The sequence below is a fragment of the Scomber japonicus genome, chromosome 18 (genome assembly GCF_027409825.1).
Source record: "Scomber japonicus isolate fScoJap1 chromosome 18, fScoJap1.pri, whole genome shotgun sequence".
Lineage (NCBI taxonomy): Eukaryota > Metazoa > Chordata > Actinopteri > Scombriformes > Scombridae > Scomber > Scomber japonicus.
This window is the reverse complement of record NC_070595.1, coordinates 8,496,113-8,516,270: the sequence shown is the minus strand read 5'-3', so window position 1 is coordinate 8,516,270 and position 20,158 is coordinate 8,496,113. Positions and strand designations below refer to the sequence as shown.

The window sequence follows — 20,158 nt, the reverse complement described above, 5'->3', positions numbered from 1 at the left end:
CTGGTTTGAGCAAAATTCCATTTTAGATACAACACCATTGTACAATGTTGCATCGCTTCCTGTTTACCATGCATTCACATGGTGAGGAAGAGGCGGCACCATGGGAAATAGGTTGTGTAAACACAGAAATACACAGAGACTCAAACAAACAGACAGTAAGTTCAGGCATGCTGGATCCATAGGGAAAATAAGAAACAGGAACAAAATGCCTTGCAATGATGTTTTAATGGAATTTTGACAGATAACCTAGTGTGAACCATTCATTTATGAACATGTCTAGTGTAGAATTGTATCATCAGGTAGTACACAGTCTTGTTAGTTAAACATGCAATATACTGCTGAAATAGTAAACCAAACGCCCACTATGAAACGTTTGAGCAAGTGTAAAGCTCAACTGTGATAGCGATGTAGGACAATGCAGGGTCTCATCACAAATAAAAGGCTAGTTGTTAGTCTCTTCTGGAACACAAATCATCAGCTAACTGAGGCTTGAAAGCTTAGCCACTTAAAACCAAATGCCTGAAACACATACTGTACGTGACTGCACTTTAATACCGTAACAACCTATGCAAAGAGCGTAGAACCTCTTGAAGCACACATTAAAAACTTCACCAACTGCAATCTAATACTCCCATACCTACCTCAACAAATCTGTAAGGCTGAAACAGCCGTGTTAATATCTAGCCTTTATTTTGATAGCTAAAAGTCTTGAAAACAAGAACACAAACTTTTAAGAAGGAGCATGTGACTATCGCTATGGTGCTGTTGAACATGGAGCGTGTGTACACAAGGTAGGGAGGACCAGGTTTCAACAGAAAAAACAAACGAGAAAATAAAACAACAAATAAGCAAATACAAAACAAAAACAAAAATCATTGACATTTGATCGGTAAAAACAGTAGGATAAATACACAATGAGTCCATTTCATTCCATCTGTGTTTTTTTTTTTGTTCTTTTTTTTCGGTTTAAAAGCTCAGTCACATTGGACCAATCAGTCAATACCCCATCAGGGGCTACAGAATATGCAGTGTTACTTAAAAAGAACATTCTACTAGAAAATGGTAGTAGCTATTGTACATAAAGGAGTTTAAGCCGTACACTCAAAACCATGACCATAACAGTATGAAAGAGGGAGGCTTCATTTAAAAATTGCTACAGTCATTTTTTTTCCATCTCCTTTGTTCATTTTTTAAAATCTTTTCCTACAATCTTGCTCTCCTTTTTTTCTTCTAAGCCATCTAACCCAACTGGAGAGAAAACGAACAACAGGTAAAGGGGGAAGGTTGCGGGGAAAAGGTGCATTCCGGGGGGGTAATAGGAGGGACTTATACGTTACCTGCCAGAAAACTATCAGTCTTATCACATATGGTAGAGTAGTAGGGGGGCTGGTCGCCGGTGTCTCCAGTTTCCTGGGACCCGAGGTGGTGGCTGGGCTCCAAAGGATCCACCTCCTCCAGTTGGTCTGCTGAGAATTTTCCCCCCAGCATGTAGTGGTGGTCGTCTAGACTGGGCTGTTTGTCTCCCAAAGGCATCAGGTCCACGGGTCTACCCAGCAGGTCCTCGGCCTGGGCAGCGGCAGCAGCTGATGGCAGGGTCAGCTCCTTGATGAGGGAGGGGTCCTTGGCCTCCTCTGGCAGCTGTTCCTCGTTCTCCAGGGAGAAGATTCCTGGGCTCTTTCCACAGCTCTCGGCCATGGAGTGCGCATTGGAGTTGGACGTGGTGCAGTCGAAGCCGTATGATGCCACGGAGTTGGCTGACTGAGGGGTGGCCCCACCTCCGTCTTCTTCGCCCTCTCCGGCTGGCATGTCTCCTGCCTCCTCATCCTCATCAAGAGCAGGCAAGTTGCAGGTGGGAGTTGGGCTTTCAAATCCGGCACTCTCGTCCATCATCATCGGTGCGTCGGGGTCGTTTATCTGCATCTCGCCCTCTGTGTCGCTGGCCTCGTCTCCGGAGGTGGTGGGGGATGAAGGGACGGATGCTGGAGCAGTTGGAGGTCCTGTTCCCAGGACCTCGTCAGCTGGGAGAGTCTCAGCCTCTTCCTCTTCGCCATCGCCTTTCTCCAGGTGAATACCAAGATCCTGCTCCATGTCGGGCTGGACTGAAGCCGGCACTGGGGTCTGCTGTTTGTCAGAGTGGGACTCCACCCCAGAGCTGCTGTCGTAGTCACGCAGCTCCTCTGGTGTACTTGTCTCACTACTACTGTGGGCAGCTAGAGCTGTGCCACTCAGGGTGCTGGACTGGGACATGCCTACAGCCGCAGGAGGAAGTAGCCCATGGGCTTCCTCAGGGGCCGAGCTCTTCATCTGCTCGTGGGACGATGGATGCTGCTGGTACTCCTGGTCTGACTGAGGAGCCAGCGAGGGGGCGCTGCTGTCCCAACACGGATGGGCAGGAGACTGGGTTGGAGTTTCGGATTCAGCTGCGGCATGGTCAGAGACGGGGCTGGGGGAGGAGACGGAGAGCAGTGAGGCTGGCTGAGCCCAGGTATCAGCGAAGGGGTTGCTCTGGCCCCAGGAAGAGGCGGGGGGGACACAAGGTGGGGGAGCAGAGCGATTGAGGTTGTCTAAACGCTCCTCCTCATTGAAATCATCTTCGTCTACGTTTCCACAGCTCTCTGTTACTCCTTCGCTGTGCATCTCTACATCTTCATCCTCCTCTTCCTCATCATGTTCCTGCTGCTGGAACACCTTGTGATGCTCCTCTACCCTCTCCGAACTCAAGTCCATATCATCCACCCGCTCGTCTTCATCCTCGTCTTCCTCTTCTTCGTTGGCCAGGGTTTCCACATTGGGAGAACCCATGAGATTACAATCGCCCTCAGAGCCGCGGAGGCTTGAGTCGACCAGGGCATCTGAGCTCTGGGTGCCTTCCAGTATCGCAGTGTGCTGGGTGCTGCTGAGGTCAGAAACCCCCTGCTGCCGACTGCTGGTGCAGCTGCTCACATCCTCAGAGTCCATTCCAGACAGCAAGTCGTCACCGTGCCAGCCTCCTGAACCACCGAAGGCGGAGGACCGGACCTGGAACTCCTCAGAGGGCTGAGATGTGCTCATGTCCGTCGCAATGGATGAAGGCTGATGGCCTAGTCTCCTCTGTTCCTCATCTTCATAATCTTCATCCTCGTCAACATCCTCATTGATCTCCTCATCAGCCTTTTCCACTGCCTCCTCCTTCTCGTGAGGGGAGAACATGTCCCTGGAGGTGAAGTCATCCATGGGTGAAGTACCCAACAAGTGAGGCTGTGCAATCATACTGAAGGCATCTGTGGATGGAGCTTTGGGACTAGGCATAAACAGGTTCTCCTTCTCATCTTCCTCCTCCTCCTCTTCCTCCTCCCTTGTCTGCTGTTCCTCAACCTGTTCTTTATTCTCCTTTTCCTCTTCTGTCTGGAAGCCCATCATACTGATGGGGCTCTGGGGGGCAAAGCCAGATGAAGCTAGGGGCTGGTTCCTGTCCCAGGGATCAGACTGGAACTGCATGTCCAGCAGAGAAGAGGCATTCTGTGGCTCTCTGACAGGAGAGACGGGGCCAGGTGGGGAACAGGGAGGAGACATGACGGTGGTTCCCAGGGAAGGACCTGTGTCGCTGGCAGACTGATCAAAGTTGTAAAGGTCCAGCTTCACATTGGAGAGGGGTTCATGGACTGGTCCAGCTCCTAGTTCTAGCTCTTCTGATTGTTGAGACAGTGGTTCTTCAAGGGGCTCTGGAGATATATCGCGTTCTTGGTCTGGTGTTGGTTCTCGCATGGGTTCTGGTGTTGGTTCTCTCATGGGTTCGGGTGTTGGTTCCCGCACGGGTTCGGGTGTTGGTTCTCGTATAGGTTCAGGTGTTGGTTCCCGAACAGGTTCGGGTGTTGGTTCTCGCATGGGTTCAGGTGTTGGTTCCCGCATGGGTTCAGGTGTTGGTTCCCGCATGGGTTCGGGTGTTGGTTCTCGTATAGGTTCAGGTGTTGGTTCCCGAACAGGTTCGGGTGTTGGTTCTCGTATAGGTTCTGGTGTTGGTTCTCGCACGGGTTCTGGTGTTGGTTCTCGCACTGGTTCTGGTGTTGGTTCTCGTACGGGTTCTGGTGTTGGTTCTCGCAGTGATTCTAATACTGGTGCAGGGACTGGTTCTGGTGTGGGCTCTGGAGTTTTTTCTGCTAGAAGAGTTGGTTCAGTCTGGCTGGACAGTTGTTCTGCAGCAGATGGTTCCACTGCTGCTTCTACAGGAGGTTCTGGCTCGTCTGGCCTGGCAATGGTGGCTGCCGCAGTAGCAATAGCTGCAGCAGCAGCTACAGCAGCGGCAATTCCCTTTTCAGGTTCAACGAGCGTTGCAGCTTTAGGCCCACGTTTGACAGGAGTCGGAGTGCTGCTGCCCACAGTTTTCTTGGGGCTGGCGTTCTTGTTTGCAGCCGTTTTGGAGGCAGGCTTGGAAGGCGTGGGCTTACTCTCTTTGGGCCGGCTGGGTGTCTTTGTGTCTGCAGCCTTAGTAGCAGTAGGCTTTTTGGCTGTGACATCTGACTTTGAAGCTGATTTGGGGGTCTCAGGTTTTGCTGACTTTGTTGTAGAGGATGGGCGGGTAAGAGGAGACTCTGTAGGCTTTTTGGTGGCCGGTTTGGTAACATCTAGAGAGAAAGAAAACACAAACAGAAAGGTTAAACAATGTTATGATAAAAATAAATACAAATATACAATATATTACAATGCACACAAAATCTAAACACGCAATATTTAAGCTTCCTATAGTGACATGACACAGAAAAAGAACACAGAAAGTGGAACATCAAATGTATGGTTGCAGGTCAAACCAGTTTAATTAAGCAAAAAACTAAAATAGGTTTACTTGTGCATCCCTGCTCATAACAATTTCTCCCTTTTTTTGTGTTATTTTACCTTTTTTAACAGGAGTGGTGTTTCTGGGTGTTAGTGATGCTGGAGGTTTGCCACCAGAGGGGGTTGTAGAGGTTGGTTTGGAGGCAGCAGGCTTGGTAGTGGTGGTTTTAGGGGTGGCAGGTTTGGCTGTAGCTGTGGAGCTCTTGGTTGTTGAACTGGCAGTGGGTGGCCGGGTTGAGCCTGTGGCAGGACGGGATGTTGCTGCTGTGCCAGCTGCAGGCCTGGAAAAAAAAACATGACAAAGAAAAAGGTTGAGAAATACTGAGGCGTAACACGACAAGAGATCTGGGGCTCAATTCAATGCAACACCAGAGGCCACATGTCCTTTGGTGGAGCCTACCAGATAAATATGTACATATTCATTCTGGATCATAAATATCTCTCTGCTGGACTACTCTACACTTAAGAGTACACTTATACAACAGCCCCCTGAGACAGACATATTTCTTGTTTATTGTTCATTTGGATCCCCATGGGTCCGCACAAGAGCACACACAACAATAACAACAATATATCAACAACATCACCACTGTATTGCAGCAATAAAATTAGATCAAAATCATACACATAAAAATACTAAAACAGAGCAATTTAAATGGGTTGACAGGGACAATAATAGTCTCAGTTTATTTAAACATCTGTGCTGTGCAGACAATAACAAATATTTTGCAGAACTGTCTTCAAGAATAACCACATCAGTCATTTCTTATAAACTATTTTAAGGATAAAGCACAGCAAACTGTTCCAGTGAGATACGGCTCTATACATGTCTGTTCTTTTCATTGCTTTGGTATATCTAAGTGAGAACAATAAACCAGGGGTTTTCCGATTTACGACACACAAAGATTAATTGACTGGAGCATCAGCTGGTGGTAAACATCAGGCCTCCATATGACCCCTGACCATGTGCCTCAGAGTCTTTGATGTCTCACTTATTGGTCACTTCTAATGCCAGAGGAAAACCTAAGAAACAGTACAAACACAAGCAAGAATGAAACAGCACAATGGCGTGGAGGCTTTCACCCTCTTAAGGAGAGGGCAGGCCATCCTTAATGGGTCCACGATTAGGTCTGACCTGAATAGCCTCTCACAGATATGGCATCAGTCCAAATCTAATGAGTATTTGTAAGCAGATTCAGGCAAGAAGAAGGTTCAGGCAGGGACCCAACAATAAAGATTAGCCTCTCAAAGGGAATTGGGCAGACCGGCACCTGCCATTTTAGCAGACTATGGACCACTTTGCGTTTATTAATAACTCAAGACCCTTACCTCCTCTCCTCTCCTACCAAACCTAACTCTGTTCTCGTTAGTGTATGAGGTTGACTAAACTGAATCTGAAACAAGTGTGACAACAGGCTTTGGGCCAGCTCACTCCTCTACAACCCCATGACAAACACCCCTGAGGGACTACAAAGTGGAACAGCTTGGGAGGTGAGTCACACCACGATGCATCCCAGAGAGGCATCCCAACCCCGGGGTGACCCTGTCCCTGATCTCTGGTCTATATCCAATTCCCATGAGGAAATCACACTTGGGGCAGTATGCATCACCCTGCCTCGTTGCTGAGGCTGCCTTCGATGTCAGGTCTGAGCGAGGCAACCTACATCTAGTAGTCCTGACAAGGCTGCAGTGTGGTGTGCCATCTCCCGGGCCCGGGCTACACTAACTGCCTGCTTCTAAATAAAGAATTGAGTTAGCTCTGGCAGAACGAGACCAGGCAACGCGAGGGAGAGTGAAGATGGCTGGGACCCTGTTAATCTTTAATACTGAAAGCAGAATAAAAATAACTTCTCTACTTCTCCTCAGCTGGAACCGCAATCTGTGTTAGGAGCACAGTCATTGTGTCAGGGCGACGAAGGAGTATGTGCTACTCACCACCTGGCAAATGTGTTGGAATATGGTTTAATAACATGAAATAAGATTAAAGCCCGGGAGCGATGACACAAAACAGGGATGTGGTCACATCAGACGTTCAAACAAGTTGATTCACCTCTATATAACTGACTGGGCATGATCATGTCAGTACAGCATAAAAGCCTTTCAGCTATTCAAAACTACTAAAGGACTTATCTGCGATTAATCGACTTAACATATTTAGAGCGGACTGTGTTTACTGAAAACACACACAGATAGAGATGCAGTGATGAAAACGAGCTGGCACAGTGATGAAATGTAGGGCAAAGTTGCACCGAATCCTCGGCTGAACTGTGATGCTGGCTGAGGTAAAAACATTTTTAACAATAAATCTATGGCTTGAATCAGAAAGTTGAATCTGAGGACAAGCTGTAGATTTGATCTAAAATATCTACTCTGTCTTCTCGGCAATGTGTCCTAAGCTGAAAATGGGAAAGTGTGAATAAGATGTTAAGATTTTAAGCCTAAAATTGTTCTACAGTGAACAAGATGTTAAAAGGTGAGCAAAAAAAAAAAGAAGTATGTGGCGCCTGAATTAGAGGATGAAAGATAAGAAAAGAATTACAGAGAAAAAGAGAATGGGGGAGAATTAAAAGATAAGAGAGCAGCCTTAGAGATGAAGTATGCAGAGGGGATATTCGGAGAGAGCATTCACAATAATCTGTCTGATAAAAGGAATACGGATAATCCAAAAGGGCAGGACTGCTTTATGGAGTGCTGGAAATTAACCAGGCCACTAAGAAAAGAAAAAAGCATGAGGGAGTTGGAGATCAGGCGAGAGAGAGAGAGAGAGAGGGGGAGAGAGAGAGAAAGAGTGAGGAGGGGGAGAAGAATATTCATCCTATTACACATTATCTCATATCAATGTCGTCTTCTGCTTATCAAAGGAGGCAGTCTGCACACTTGAAATCCGATTTACAGTATTTACAGTTGTGGAACTCATAATAAAGGACTTGTGTGTGTGTGTTTGGAAATTAGAAGTGGTCCGGTCACCGTGACAATGCCTGGGTACAGTGACGCACTGACAAGCTTGAATTATTTTAAGCTTTCATTCATTCTGTAAATAAGATCACTGTCAGCTGAATGACAGAGAAGACTGTGAGGCTTATTGTAGTCTTTAAATGATGCTGCTTATTGCCTATATTTGACTGAATGGGCAGCTTGTATTGAAAGGGGAAAAAACAAAAAACTGTGTTCGTTGTCCAGATTTTCACCGCGGGAGGGCCCTCGCTGAGAGAAACAACACTACGAATTGGGGTAAAGCAAATGCTGAGAAGAAAGCCTAGAAATGCAGTGGAGCTGAAAAATCAGATGACAGTTTGTTGCCACGGGTGCACCGAGGCGTACGGCGAAAAAAAAGTTCATGCGGGGATCATTGATTAACACTTTTAGCTTGATTGCAGCTACACATCTCTTGGCTGGGAAGAGATCGCTGTGTGTAGAAACACGGTTGCCTGCTGGTGCTGCTTTGTTAGAGTACGACAAGAGTTAGGCTATGATTTAAATAATGAGATGCACCATCAAAGGGGCGAATGAGTAAGCAGGAGCTAAGCAGGCGGGCAGGCAGGCAGGCAGGCAGGCAGACATCTTCCCTGCAGCAAAAGCAACAAACTGTGGTGGAAGGACCTCCCTCCTATCAAGATGAGCGACGAATTAAAGATGGTGCTGCGTTAATTACTTTAAGCGCCAGAATTATGGAGGCAGGATCTTTTTCACCCTGGCTAGAGAGGCCTCAGACACTTCAGGAAGGATGCAGCCAAAACAACATCTGGCTTTTAAAACAACAATACAAATACAGGTATATACAGAACAACCACTTATAAATGCTAGAAAACAAGACATCCTGATTTTATTAGATTTTTATGTTTTAAAATAGCACATTAATGCAGATCTGGTAGACAGAAAAACAACACTTTCCACAAAGCCCTTTTTTCCCCCCCATCACTCTATCTGCCACTCGTCTGCAGCGTGAGTACAAACACGCCCTCACACACACTCCAACCTTTGTCTCAACACTCAGATAAATACGCCTCCTCCTCCCACTTATTACCACTACATCCATTTGGTAATTGGCTCTGCGGCTGCACCCTGCGCCCGTACACAACGCTGCATCACGGAGTCGTCGGACCACACCCCGTAGCGGGAGATTTACAGCCTGCGCAACATGTCGTTTGCTTCATGCTTGGGGCAGAGACCCCTGGCTACTGTTCTGCACACACACACACACACACACACACACACACACACACACACACACACACAGTTTTGGACCATTACATTAGCAGCAATTGGCTAGCTCATGAGGAGGGTTGAATTCAATCCACGGCAATAAAGATTTATCATCCCTGAGGGGCCGTCGATGAGAAAAACAGCATGACTAATGTGAGAACATGAGTGGATGGCGAGGAAATGACAGCGGAAAAAACAGAAAGAAAAAAAAAAGAACCTGATCTATGGTTCAGGTGGACAGTGAGCTCATCCCATCCCTTCCTCTGAATCTAAAATTGAGGACAGGTTGAATACCCTTGCTTTGACCTCTGATCTACAGTGGAGCCAGCATTTCTATCAGTTTCACGCAGAGATACCCTTCTGGTTTGCCCTTTTCTTCTCCACCTCTGCCTCTCTCTCTCTCTCTCTCTCTCTATCTCTCTCTCTCTCACACACACACACACACAACTCACACTCTCTGCATGTATCTACTGGCAGCGGCGACGGGAGCTCAGCGGGGACACATGACTTATTCAGCCGTGTAGCTTCTATCCTCTGCCGCCACCATTTTTGTTTGACTTCATTCTGCTGCATCCAGAGACAGCGGGGCAGGAGAGAGAGAGGCACGTGCGCATGTACCACGTGTACGCCTTACCCTTCCCCCTTTTTACCTCCACTTCATACTGAGTTTCTATACCGGCAAATGAACACATGCCCTGCATCCTAATTGCGTGCTGTTCCTACTGCGCAGGCGTCCGTGAACAGACGGTAAAGCCTCCTATAGAGAGTGCTGCACTGTCTTACTGGGAGTCTGCATGCAGCATATCAATCTCCAATTATTAATGTGTAACTGGACATGGATCGCCTTCGCAACTTAACTGTTAGCGTGCTTGGACACCATGTTTAAACATCCCATAATGATTTCTACTTCCTCCTATTGTGTGCTAATCAGGATGAAATGTTTCTTATCACAAGTGACATGCTGCACTCACACATGCAACATTTTCACTTCAGTGGTTATACACGTTTCACTTCACAATCACGACCTGCGCTGCATAAATGTATTAATGTATAACAACTATATTACCTCAATAAGAGCCTCACTGATTCTCACCGCTGCTTTCAACTAAAAATGTATAACTCCAGTTTTTCAGACCAGTCAGAGGTTTCAAAAGAGATTTAACGTCACTACAAAAAAAACCTGCCACACAAGAGAGGGCTAATAAAAAGCCTCTGGCAGCTACAGCTAAACAAACCTAATTTAATTTAGTTAAAACCTCCAGCTGAACCGGAGGAACAAAATACTGGCGAGTGGCTTTAAATTAGATTGATGTCGCTCAGTGAACCTGCGCTTGTATTTGTCTGATGACTGGAACCTGCTGCGCATGGATTTTAAATCAATTGAGTGTTGGTGTAACATGTAAATTGAGAGAAGAGAGAGATCCAGTGTGGGCGTGTGTGTGTGTGTGTGGGTGATGGCGACAGAGAGGAAGCAGGGTGTGTCTGATGGTGCAATTAATGTTTCTGTCGGGCTGATAGCGGGTTTAAATGAAGGCCTGGAGTGAAGAGAGTAGGAAAAAAGGGGCAAAATCGAATTAAAGCTAAAATGTATAATCACGTCAGAGCACATCGCTTATACATATATATCAGTCATACATGGACACATACACTGAGGAAAGAATGCCCACAGGATGCATGGTGCTGTCAGAGGATCCTCTTATCAGTAATGAAAATGCAGGTAACTTCCTCTCTGAGCTGCATAATGCATCTACAGAGCTCTAACATACACACTAATAATCCAATCTTACACTGATTAAAGCTAGATTTAAGGTCTGTCTTTTGCTGATTCGGCTCTTTTTTCATCATGTTAGGAAAAGCTGGTTAGATGCAGTGCAGATATGCAAGCGGCACATCACTCTTTGAGGAAACAACCTATATATATATATAAGAAAGAGTGAAGATTCACGCTCCACAGAAAATGTAGGTGTAGATCTGATCAGTAGTTATGAATGACATGTTTGCATATCTTCCATTATAGTATAGCATAAATCTCCACAGCCTGACTGCTATATGTAGCAGGAGGAAGGGGGAGGGGATATAAGGGGAACAGCTTGCTGTCAGTGGGGCTGTTTTGGGAATAACTGTATAGAGGCAGAAAATAGAACAACATGGGGTAAAGAAAATCCCTCTTATGATAGCATCTTTTGATTTTTGTGTTATGTGTGTATATACCACATCCATACCTCCGTCATATAAGTAATGTCTTTTGTCTTGTTCCTCTCCATTGAAGCAGAGCATGACTGAGGTTGATAGCAATTATATTCAAGAGTTTAAAAATTTGATAAAAACACATATTGGCAGATGATTATCATTATTATTATTAGTAGTAGTAGTAGTACTAGTTCTTACATAAAAGTGTTGTGATATGGATAACTTGAATTTGGTTATTAAAGAATTGTGACTGAGTTATGTAGTGTAGTGAGTGGGACATTAACTTGTCGCTGCTCTCTGGGGGAGAAGCTGTTTCTAAATGATGCCACATATATTTGGCATTTCTGTTATTCCTTGTTACTTATGTATGTGATAGAAAGTAACACTAGCCTCGCTCTGACATGGAGGGAGTGGCTGATTGTTTTCCTCATTCATAATCTCCTGTATGGATCTCATCAGAATCCTTAACAAATAGAAACAAATAACCGATGTGTGTTTCCCACGGTCTGAAGAGGGTCCCTAACTCTCTCATTAAGTTTAAGAATCAATTACGAAATCTGCAGTAAAGAAACTGTGCAGACACCTTGTTTCTAAATGAACAATGCGTCTATAGAAAGAGATACCGCCAGGAATTACATAGCGCATCACACCACAGCGGCATAACGGTAAAGAGAAAAGACGGCATTGCCTCGGCAAACAAAGAAGAAGAAGAGTCAGGGAGATAAGCTCCTGTTCAAAGAACAGTCAGAGTCCCACAGGCTCCACCAGACAAAGGCCTCCTTCAGCCTCCTCTCGCTCCTGACTCCTGGTCCAGTGCCAAGTCACCTCAGGACCCGACACCATGCAGGCAGTGTGATTCACGGGAGGAACACATGTCGACCAGATTCCGCACAAACACAAACTTGCAACATTACACCGGCTTACGGAGAGGAAAACAAGCGCTCCCTCTAACGAAATAAAAACATTAAGAGCGTTCTCTTGTTGTTCTCTGTTAACGCTTCCAACCTCCCTCTCTCTGTCTCTCTCTCTCTCTCTCTGTCTCTCTCTCTAACCCCCACTCCTCTCTCAAAACTTGTTTTATTAATCATGCTGTATAATGCTTGCTCTGCTAAAACCCTGTGAGGCGTTCCTCTCAGGCTTGTTCTGACATTGGGTGGCTGCTGGCCTACTTCTGCCCGGCCCCTCCAAGCCTGTATGTGGGGGATCATTGTCCCTCTTTCCTCCAGGGTGTTTTTTCTTAAACAGGATCCTCTTTGAACCTGTAGCCAACTGAAGCCTTTTTAAAGCCACTGCTTGTCGCTTGGCACTGAGGAGCTTTATAATGCTCAACTCATTGCTGGTCATTTCTATCAATTTGGTCATTTATTCGGATTTACCGCTTTTCTGGAGCCAATTTGCTGATTTTCTAGCAAATCATTGGAATAGCTTTTAATAAAACAAAATCAACTTACTACTTTTTTAGCAGGAGAATTACAGACAGCTGCTCTGCTATCTACACACACACAGACTCTCTTTCAGACACACACAGATAAACACTACAGTGAGGCTTCAGTTCCGCACAAATGTCACACCTACCTGGTTGTCTTGGAAACCGGGGGCTTGGGTGAGGCCGTGGAGCTGGGTTTGGTGGGAGTTGAAGAGGCAGGTTTGGAAGCTGGAGGAGAGTAAAGAGGGGAAGAGAGGAGAGGAGAGGATGAGAAGAGGAAAGAGGCGAGTGGAGAGAGGAGAGAAGAGGATGAGAAGAGAAGAGGAAAAGAGGGGACAGGAGAAGAAAGATGAAGAGAAGAAAGAGAAAAAGAACGGAGGGGAGAGGAGAGGATAGGAGAGGAGAAGAGAGAAGAAGAAGAGAAGGGAGAGAAGAGGAGAGGAGAAAAGATGAGCGGAGAGGAGATGAGGAGTGAAGAGTGGATGAAAGGAGAGAAGAGGAGAAGAGAGAAGAAGTAGAAGAGAAGAGGGGAGAGAAGAGAAGAAGGGAAAGGAGGGAAGAGAAGAGGAAAGAGGAGAGTAGAAGAGAGGAGAGGAAAGAGAGAAGAGGATGAGTAGAGGAGAGAAGAGGAGAAGAAAGGAGAGAAGAGTAAAGAAGAGAAGAGCGGAGAGGAGAGAATATGAGAAAAAAAGAACAGAGAAGACAAGGGAGAAGAGAAGAAGAGAGAAAAGTTGAAACACACATACATGACACTATGATATAGAGCACCATATTTCACAGATATAGGTCAGTCATGAGAATGTGGGGCAAATGTATTTGTAGTTTAGCTACAGTCACTCCGGCGTGTCTAATATGTGTGCTGAATCCGTCTTATGCGCATCTAACCGCATGTCATCCCATTATTCTCAGTAGAGTCAGAGCTGTGAACAAACATCACGGTAGAATAACTAACTGTCAATGAGTTTGACCCATCAGCCTTCATCTCCAATGATACCTTTTCACACTAATTTCAGTGACATTTTTTACCCACCTGGGGGCCTTTTAGCAGCTGCAGTACTGCTTTTGACATCATTAGCTGTTGTGGATGGTGTCCTCTTGGTTGCCGTGGTTCCGCCCGCTGATTTGGTGCCGTTGGTGGCAGGGGAAGCGGGTTTCTTCTCGCCGACTTTAGCGACGGTCCTGGAGGCTAGGGCTCCGGTTGTCCCTGTTGGTTTTTTGGGGGGCGCTGAAGTCGGGGTGCTCTTTTTGTCCGCGGTAGGTGCGGTTTTCTTCGCCACACCGTTGGTCTGGGGCTTGGACACGCCGTTCGAGAGGCGGCTCTGGGATGTGTTGGGCCGTGAGCCAGTTGTGGTTTTGGCTGGCGCGGCTGTCCCGGGTTTTGTCTTGGCCGTGGCCTTGTTGGTGGTCTTGCCTTTGGCGTCTCCTGAGGTCTTGTTGCTGGTCTTAGCAGCTGGGGTCTCCTTGGCCTTTTCTGGCTTGGGTTCCACCTGGTCCGTCTCTGCTGCGGGCTGCTGTGCCATCTCCTCCTCCGCTGGGCTGGCTGCCTCGTTGGGCTCCTGGCCCGCGCCTGGTGCTGCCTCATTTACTGGATTGGATTCCAATGTTTCCATTGGCTCCAGTGCCGCCGTGGCAACCCCATCCGGCTTCATCTCCCCTTGAATGCTAGTGGGTCTGTCTTGTTGACTTAAATCTCACAGGATGGCCAAAGGTCTGGAGGCTTTCTGGAGACAGCGGGGTCTGGTCTGTGGAGAGAGAGGATCAACGGTTAGTCAAGAGCAAGACCAGACATGAAAAGCATCTTGCTGTCTCTCCAATCAGGAGACAGCGCCCCAGGAATGTTGTTCTCCCTAGAAATCAGATAAAGCAATGGCTTGTATCGCATCTTCTAACAGCTTCAGCATCACACACACACAAATATTTTTAAACAAGCGTCTGAGGAGTTAGAAGGCAAACTCACTGCAGGGCAGAAGTGGAACAGGATGTGCAGAAATACTGTAAAGAACATCGAGCAGCTGCATAAACCTAAGAGAGGGCCGGAAGTCTATCCATGACAAAGTAACACATACAGAAAGACGTTAAACACACGCACAAATGTAAACATACATCGCAGATCAACACATTTGCTGATCAGTTCAATGTGTGTAACGTCTAGGGGGGGTCACAGAGGGAGGGGATGAAGAGGAGGAGGAGGAGGAGGAGGAGGAGGAGGAGGAGGAGGAGGAGGAGAAACAACACATTCTACAAATAGCCTTCATTCATTTCAATGCCAACTGCATTGCGGTGGCCAGTGATCCCCCCTCTGTGACACTAAAAAGCTCAGTGACACACTTGGCCGGCGTAGCTGCTGCGACGGGTTGGCTTGTTTGTTTTTCTTTCTCCACAGAACAAAATGGCATCAGAGCCACTAGTGTGGAAGACTAGTTTTCTAGGATAGTACACTTAAGGGAGCGAAAAAAAAAGGTTTAGCACGCAAACTGGATGTTAAGGCCACCCGTAATATGGTTAACACATGCAACTTTATTTAGAAAAACTCCTCCTTCACACTTGATGAAAAGAAGTAGGATCAGGTGGGAAAAAAGTGCTGAAGTGGGTCAAAGGAGTGTGCTATAAACCGAAAGACAGCGATACAGTTTGACTTGTGTGCCACAAACAGAAGAAGCAGAGACATGAGCGACTGAGGACAAGAAGTGGGACGTGAAGCATATGAGGGCTGATAAAGGGCAACAGTGTGTAATATGAGCTGTCACACACACTCTGCATCAATGTGAGACAACTGTCTCTTATTTTTGTTTCCTCAGCTTCGTCCAAATGGATTGTGCAGAGGGAAAGGATTGATTTTTAGTTTCAGTATTGGTCAGAGGGGCAGCGAGGGAAGTGTGTGTTTATATGTGTGTGTGTGTGGGGGGGGGGGGGGCTCAAGGGTGGGGGGGTGTAGCAGGAAACTGCCCTTGACAAAGTTTACAAACATAGCGTGGCGCTGGCTGTGCGAGAAGGCTAAGTGCTGAGACGAACTCTGAAGCGACCCAGAGGAAGAGCCTCTGGCCTGTTCGGAGCATGGGAACAGCAAGAGAGAAAGAGAGAAGAGGAGGAGGTGCGAGAAAAGCAAAAAAAAAAAAAAAAAAGGAGACGAAAAAAACAAGATGTAAAATGAGCTCACTATGAGCTGATGTTTTCTGGTCCAACTCTAAAATCCAGACATGGCTCGTCATCCTAGTTTCCACTGACCCAAACTTGTTACGCACTCCCTCACTGTCCTATTTCTGGAAGAGGACAGACATCATCTTTATTCTGCTAGATGTCTGGAAACAATGTCCTCACACTCTTCTTTCTTTCTTTCTTTCTTCGGTCATCCTTTACTAACGCTCTAAACTAAATCTCATATGTCAAAAAAGGCCTTCTTTCATGCAGCTGATCTTCCCTTTCTCCCAGCCATTTTCCCCTCCTTGATTTCTTTCCTCCTCCCCCTCCACCGCTAACCACTCTCCATCCCTCTGTTCTCTGTTTCCCTTTGCGCAGATGGCCGGAGCAGCTGAGCAGGGCCAGAGGGGGAAAGAGAGAGAAAGAGACTAAGAAAAAAAAAGAACCATCCCTGTATCCCAAACAACGAGTACAAACACATACACGCGCTCACTAGTGCAACAGGACGCCACCCAAAACAACCCAAGAGGCCGGGAGGGAGATGACGGGTAGCTGTGAGAAGCCATTCGTGCCGCACCCTTCAGTCGCAAGAGGCGTTTAAATGCCAGTGAGGCAACAAAATGTGAACAGTTGGTTTAATTATGTTACTAAACACGACCAGTCGTAGCTGTTTAGAGGACAAGGTGGGTGCTGTGGAAAGAAGACGTAAGATGCAAAGTGAAAGTTTAGTTTTTAGAGCAACATGTGGATCAGTCTCACTTTTATTTATGTTCTGCAGTCATATTTCAATGATGATTTCTGAAATACTTTGAGAGGAATTAGTGCATGTTTGAACAGTGACTATGCAGCTAGCGCCAGCAGCTAGAGCCAGCAGCCCAAGCTTAGCTTAGCCTAAGGAGTGGAAACAGGAGGAAACAGCTAGCCTAGCTTTATTAACACATTACTTTCTATCTTGTTTGTCTAAAGTAAACAACAAGTAACGACAATTTGGGTTTTATTACAGCAGGTTATGTGGGGGACTATTTTGTCTCCTCCTGTGTCCAGTCTTTATGCTAAATTAAGCTAAGCTAACTGGCTCCTTGCTGCGGTGACAGATTTAGCATAAAAACACGAGAGTGGTATCTATCTTTTCGTCTAGAAGAGATAATTAGTACTCATATTTCACATAAAGGAATAATTAAATATGTTGGGAAATACCAGCAGCTGGTTAGCTTAGTTTAGCATAGAGAGTGGAAAGAGAAGGAAACAGCTAGCTTGGCTTTGTCTTAAGCTAACAAAATTCACATTTTTACCAGCACCTGAAAAGCTACATCGTTTGTTTAAAGTAAAAAAAACTATTTGTGTTTTACAGCAGACTATTTCATAGCCAGTACTTATAACACATGTGTGTAGATGGTCTAGTTGCCATTGGCCAGAGCCAGGCTAGCTCTTTCCCTCTGTTTCCACTCATCAGGCTAAACTAAGCTCACTGGCTCCTGGCTGCAGCTACAGATTTAGCAAAAGTGACTCAATCTTCTTGTCTAATTCTCACAGGAAAGCAAACAAAGTTATTTGCCAAAATGTTGAACTACTGCTTTAAGAAAAAAAACAAAAAATATTTATTATTTTAGCCAAGAAAAGGTCAAATAATGTTTCCCACAGGATGCGTGGGCTAACTGCTACATAGCACTTGATATGTTCTCTTTCTGATAACTATATCCTGTTTATCCATATCAAACTCCACCCGTCCGATACTCCAAAATCTCTAATACAAGTGCACCACTGTTTGACTGAGACTCGGTATATCAATCAACGCTGTGACCTAATTCGACCGAGCAGTGAACCAGGAAATAAGACCCTGTCTAATCGTCATCCTCTGTTCTCTATTTCAGATTTGTGTTTGGCTCTGTGCTCTTCTCACAGCAGACTACAGCATCTGGCCGGGCCGCTCATTTCACCGCTGTACTCTAAAGTACCCCACACCTCTAATGTGTGTGCGTGTGTGGGAGAGAGAGTGTGATAAATCCTGATGGCACGGCTGCAGCCAGAGGGACATTTCTCTTTCTCCTGTGAGTCTTCAGACAGCTGTGAGATTGCGTTCCTCTCTTCTCTCCTCTCTCTCTTTGGCTCTTTCGCTCATTAACTCAGCCCCTACGTCATCAGCGCCATCAGTCAGCGGTAAGCGTAAACAGGCCGGAGAGCAGAACAGGAATGACTCCTTTTTCTTCTTTTCTCATCTCCGTTCTCCACAGAAACTGAAGATCCAAGCCGCATCCAGACATTTCCTCCGTTTCGGCAGCCAAATAAACTGAAAACGTCGGTTTGTAACTTCATGTTTAGTTTTGCTGCCAAAGTGAATTTCAAACCCTGTCATTAACCCTTTAACACCCTAGTGACATAATCCATAAATGTGTCATTACTTCACCTTTACTTCAACACCTCTTAGTAATTCCTTATCTGTATGACCAACATAAAGAAATCATATTTTTCTATATCTAACTTATAATTGCTCCTTTATTACAAACTAACCTTCAATGTGCAACAGAATTATAATATCTTGAATTTCATCTGGAACTATTGCAGCACTCCCACTTGCAACATCTTCAAACCCACTAATGTTATCACAGGTTTTCATTAAATCTAATTATATTGAGCACTGAGTCACATGTCGCTACATGGTTACACACTCTGTGATTATAGATGAACCTCCTGCCAGGCAATAAAATGACAATAATCATTTTATTCTCTTTATCCTCCTTTTCTCTCCCCCCTGCTTCACGTTCAAACAGTTACTCATATTTGGTGACATGACTTTACTTTTCTCTGTTGACAACTGAGCAGTGACTGTGGATTAAAAGTTGTTTTGCTGCTTCATTAACACCTCCAGTATAGCTGCTGAACAGAGTTACAATGGGATTAGCTTACATAATGTTACACAGCGTATTCTTTAATCATAATTCTTCCCATTGGATCAGAGGTAATCAATGCAGTCTTTAGTCCACATCCTCCACCTGTGGTCTGTCAATCTGATGTGAATAAATCTAATATTTCTGACCCTTATCTGACCTCAGATTTAAGCACCCAAAACATCCAACGGTCTTACCACTTAGGCTGCCCTCCAAGAACCGAGCGAATACCCAGATTGACTGGAGGAAATCCTCTCTAACACTATCTTGGGTATCGCCTAGCCTGTAATGCACAAGCTGGCATGTTCAACCCATATGGGACAAAATGTATTCAATGACCTGAGACGTAACAGCTCGTTTCGTTCAGCGCGTTTTCCAGCAGACAGATGGCCGCGTCGGCTACATTACCTCTGTTTCAAAATATGAGCTGCCCTGTGTGAAGTGTTTGAAACATGAAAGGGTTTTAACCTGAAGAGGATTTCTGGTGAAGTTGCCCCTCAGAGCGGGCGGATGGGCAGCTTCTACTACCTCCTGCGGCCTGAGCGACACACACACACTGAGTAACTACTTCCTGAGTTCAATCCTCCATGATCGATTGAAAACAAAAGCAGGAGACAAAAACAGAGTGGTGTGGACGTCCACTGTTGACACTGACGCCCTCCTCTTGGTCCATTTTCTCACAAAAACTTGCTCTTAACATTTCTTCCTCCGTGTCGTGATCGTTGACTTTGCAAAAATGTGTTTGTTGGCCTTCGCAGCGCGGCTCCGGCTTCCAAGCAGCATCCCACTCTAAATTCCCTGCAAGCCTCGGTGATGAGCTACGCGGCGACTGGGAACAAAAGGAAACCCACACAGACACTGAACCGCACAAAGACCAGAGGCAGCGGTCGGAGCGCAGGATCAGACCAGTGACGGACTCCTTCGTGCCCCCGTTTTAACCCTCCACACACACACATACACACATTGTTTACATTCTCTGTATGATAATTCATCAGTCATACTTATTATCTGATGGTGATTAAAGCTTGGATTATTCTGCTACTCAGTTAGTCTTCATTACTGACATTTTACTGAATGTTGAGACTACCAAACAAGATCTTAAAGGTTCTTAATGACTATCTTTTAAGGCTGCAGCTAACTATTATTTTAATTATTGATTAATCTATTGATGATTCATTCTTGTCTATAAAATGGTGGAACATGTCCATCACAGTTTTCAAGGTTGTCTAAACCCCCAAAATATTCACTGTATGACAACAAAAAGCAGCAAAACTTGTTTTTGAATGTTTTGGCATTTTTACTAGAAGGAAATACTAAAACAATTAATTGATCAACATACTTGCAAATGAATTTTCTGTCGATCAGCTGTTTAATTGTTTCAGCTTTTTTCATTAAGAAAGAAACACTGTTTAATGCTGTTTCTTATACTTATTTGAACCTTTTTCTCATTAATCTGTTTAAATACTGTATGTATCATATGTACTGTATACTATGTGTGTATTTGTGT

The 20,158-nt window shown here is 45.6% G+C and overlaps 1 protein-coding gene across 1 annotated transcript; it reads right to left on the bottom strand.

Moving 5' to 3' along the window:
• Nucleotides 1–213: 213 nt before the first annotated feature.
• Nucleotides 214–19,262, bottom strand: prr36b (proline rich 36b). Its single transcript, XM_053338834.1, has 5 exons — nucleotides 19,217–19,262; nucleotides 13,659–14,365; nucleotides 12,778–12,856; nucleotides 4,870–5,090; nucleotides 214–4,601 (listed from the first exon to the last, which is right to left on the bottom strand). Exons 2-5 carry the CDS (start codon nucleotides 14,275–14,277, stop codon nucleotides 1,327–1,329), a joined length of 4,194 nt encoding a protein of 1,397 aa, XP_053194809.1. The 5' UTR covers nucleotides 14,278–14,365; nucleotides 19,217–19,262; the 3' UTR covers nucleotides 214–1,326.
• Nucleotides 19,263–20,158: the final 896 nt, after the last annotated feature.

Coding starts and splice junctions, on each gene's coding strand:
- prr36b (XM_053338834.1), bottom strand. CDS start 14,277: ATGAAGCCGGATGGGGTTGCCACGGCGGCACTGGAGCCAATGGAAACA. Junction 5,091..12,777: donor CCGGTTTCCAAGACAACCAG/GTAGGTGTGACA, acceptor TTTTTTTTCCAG/GCCTGCAGCTGGCACAGCAG. Junction 4,602..4,869: donor CACCACTCCTGTTAAAAAAG/GTAAAATAACAC, acceptor CTTTCTCTCTAG/ATGTTACCAAACCGGCCACC.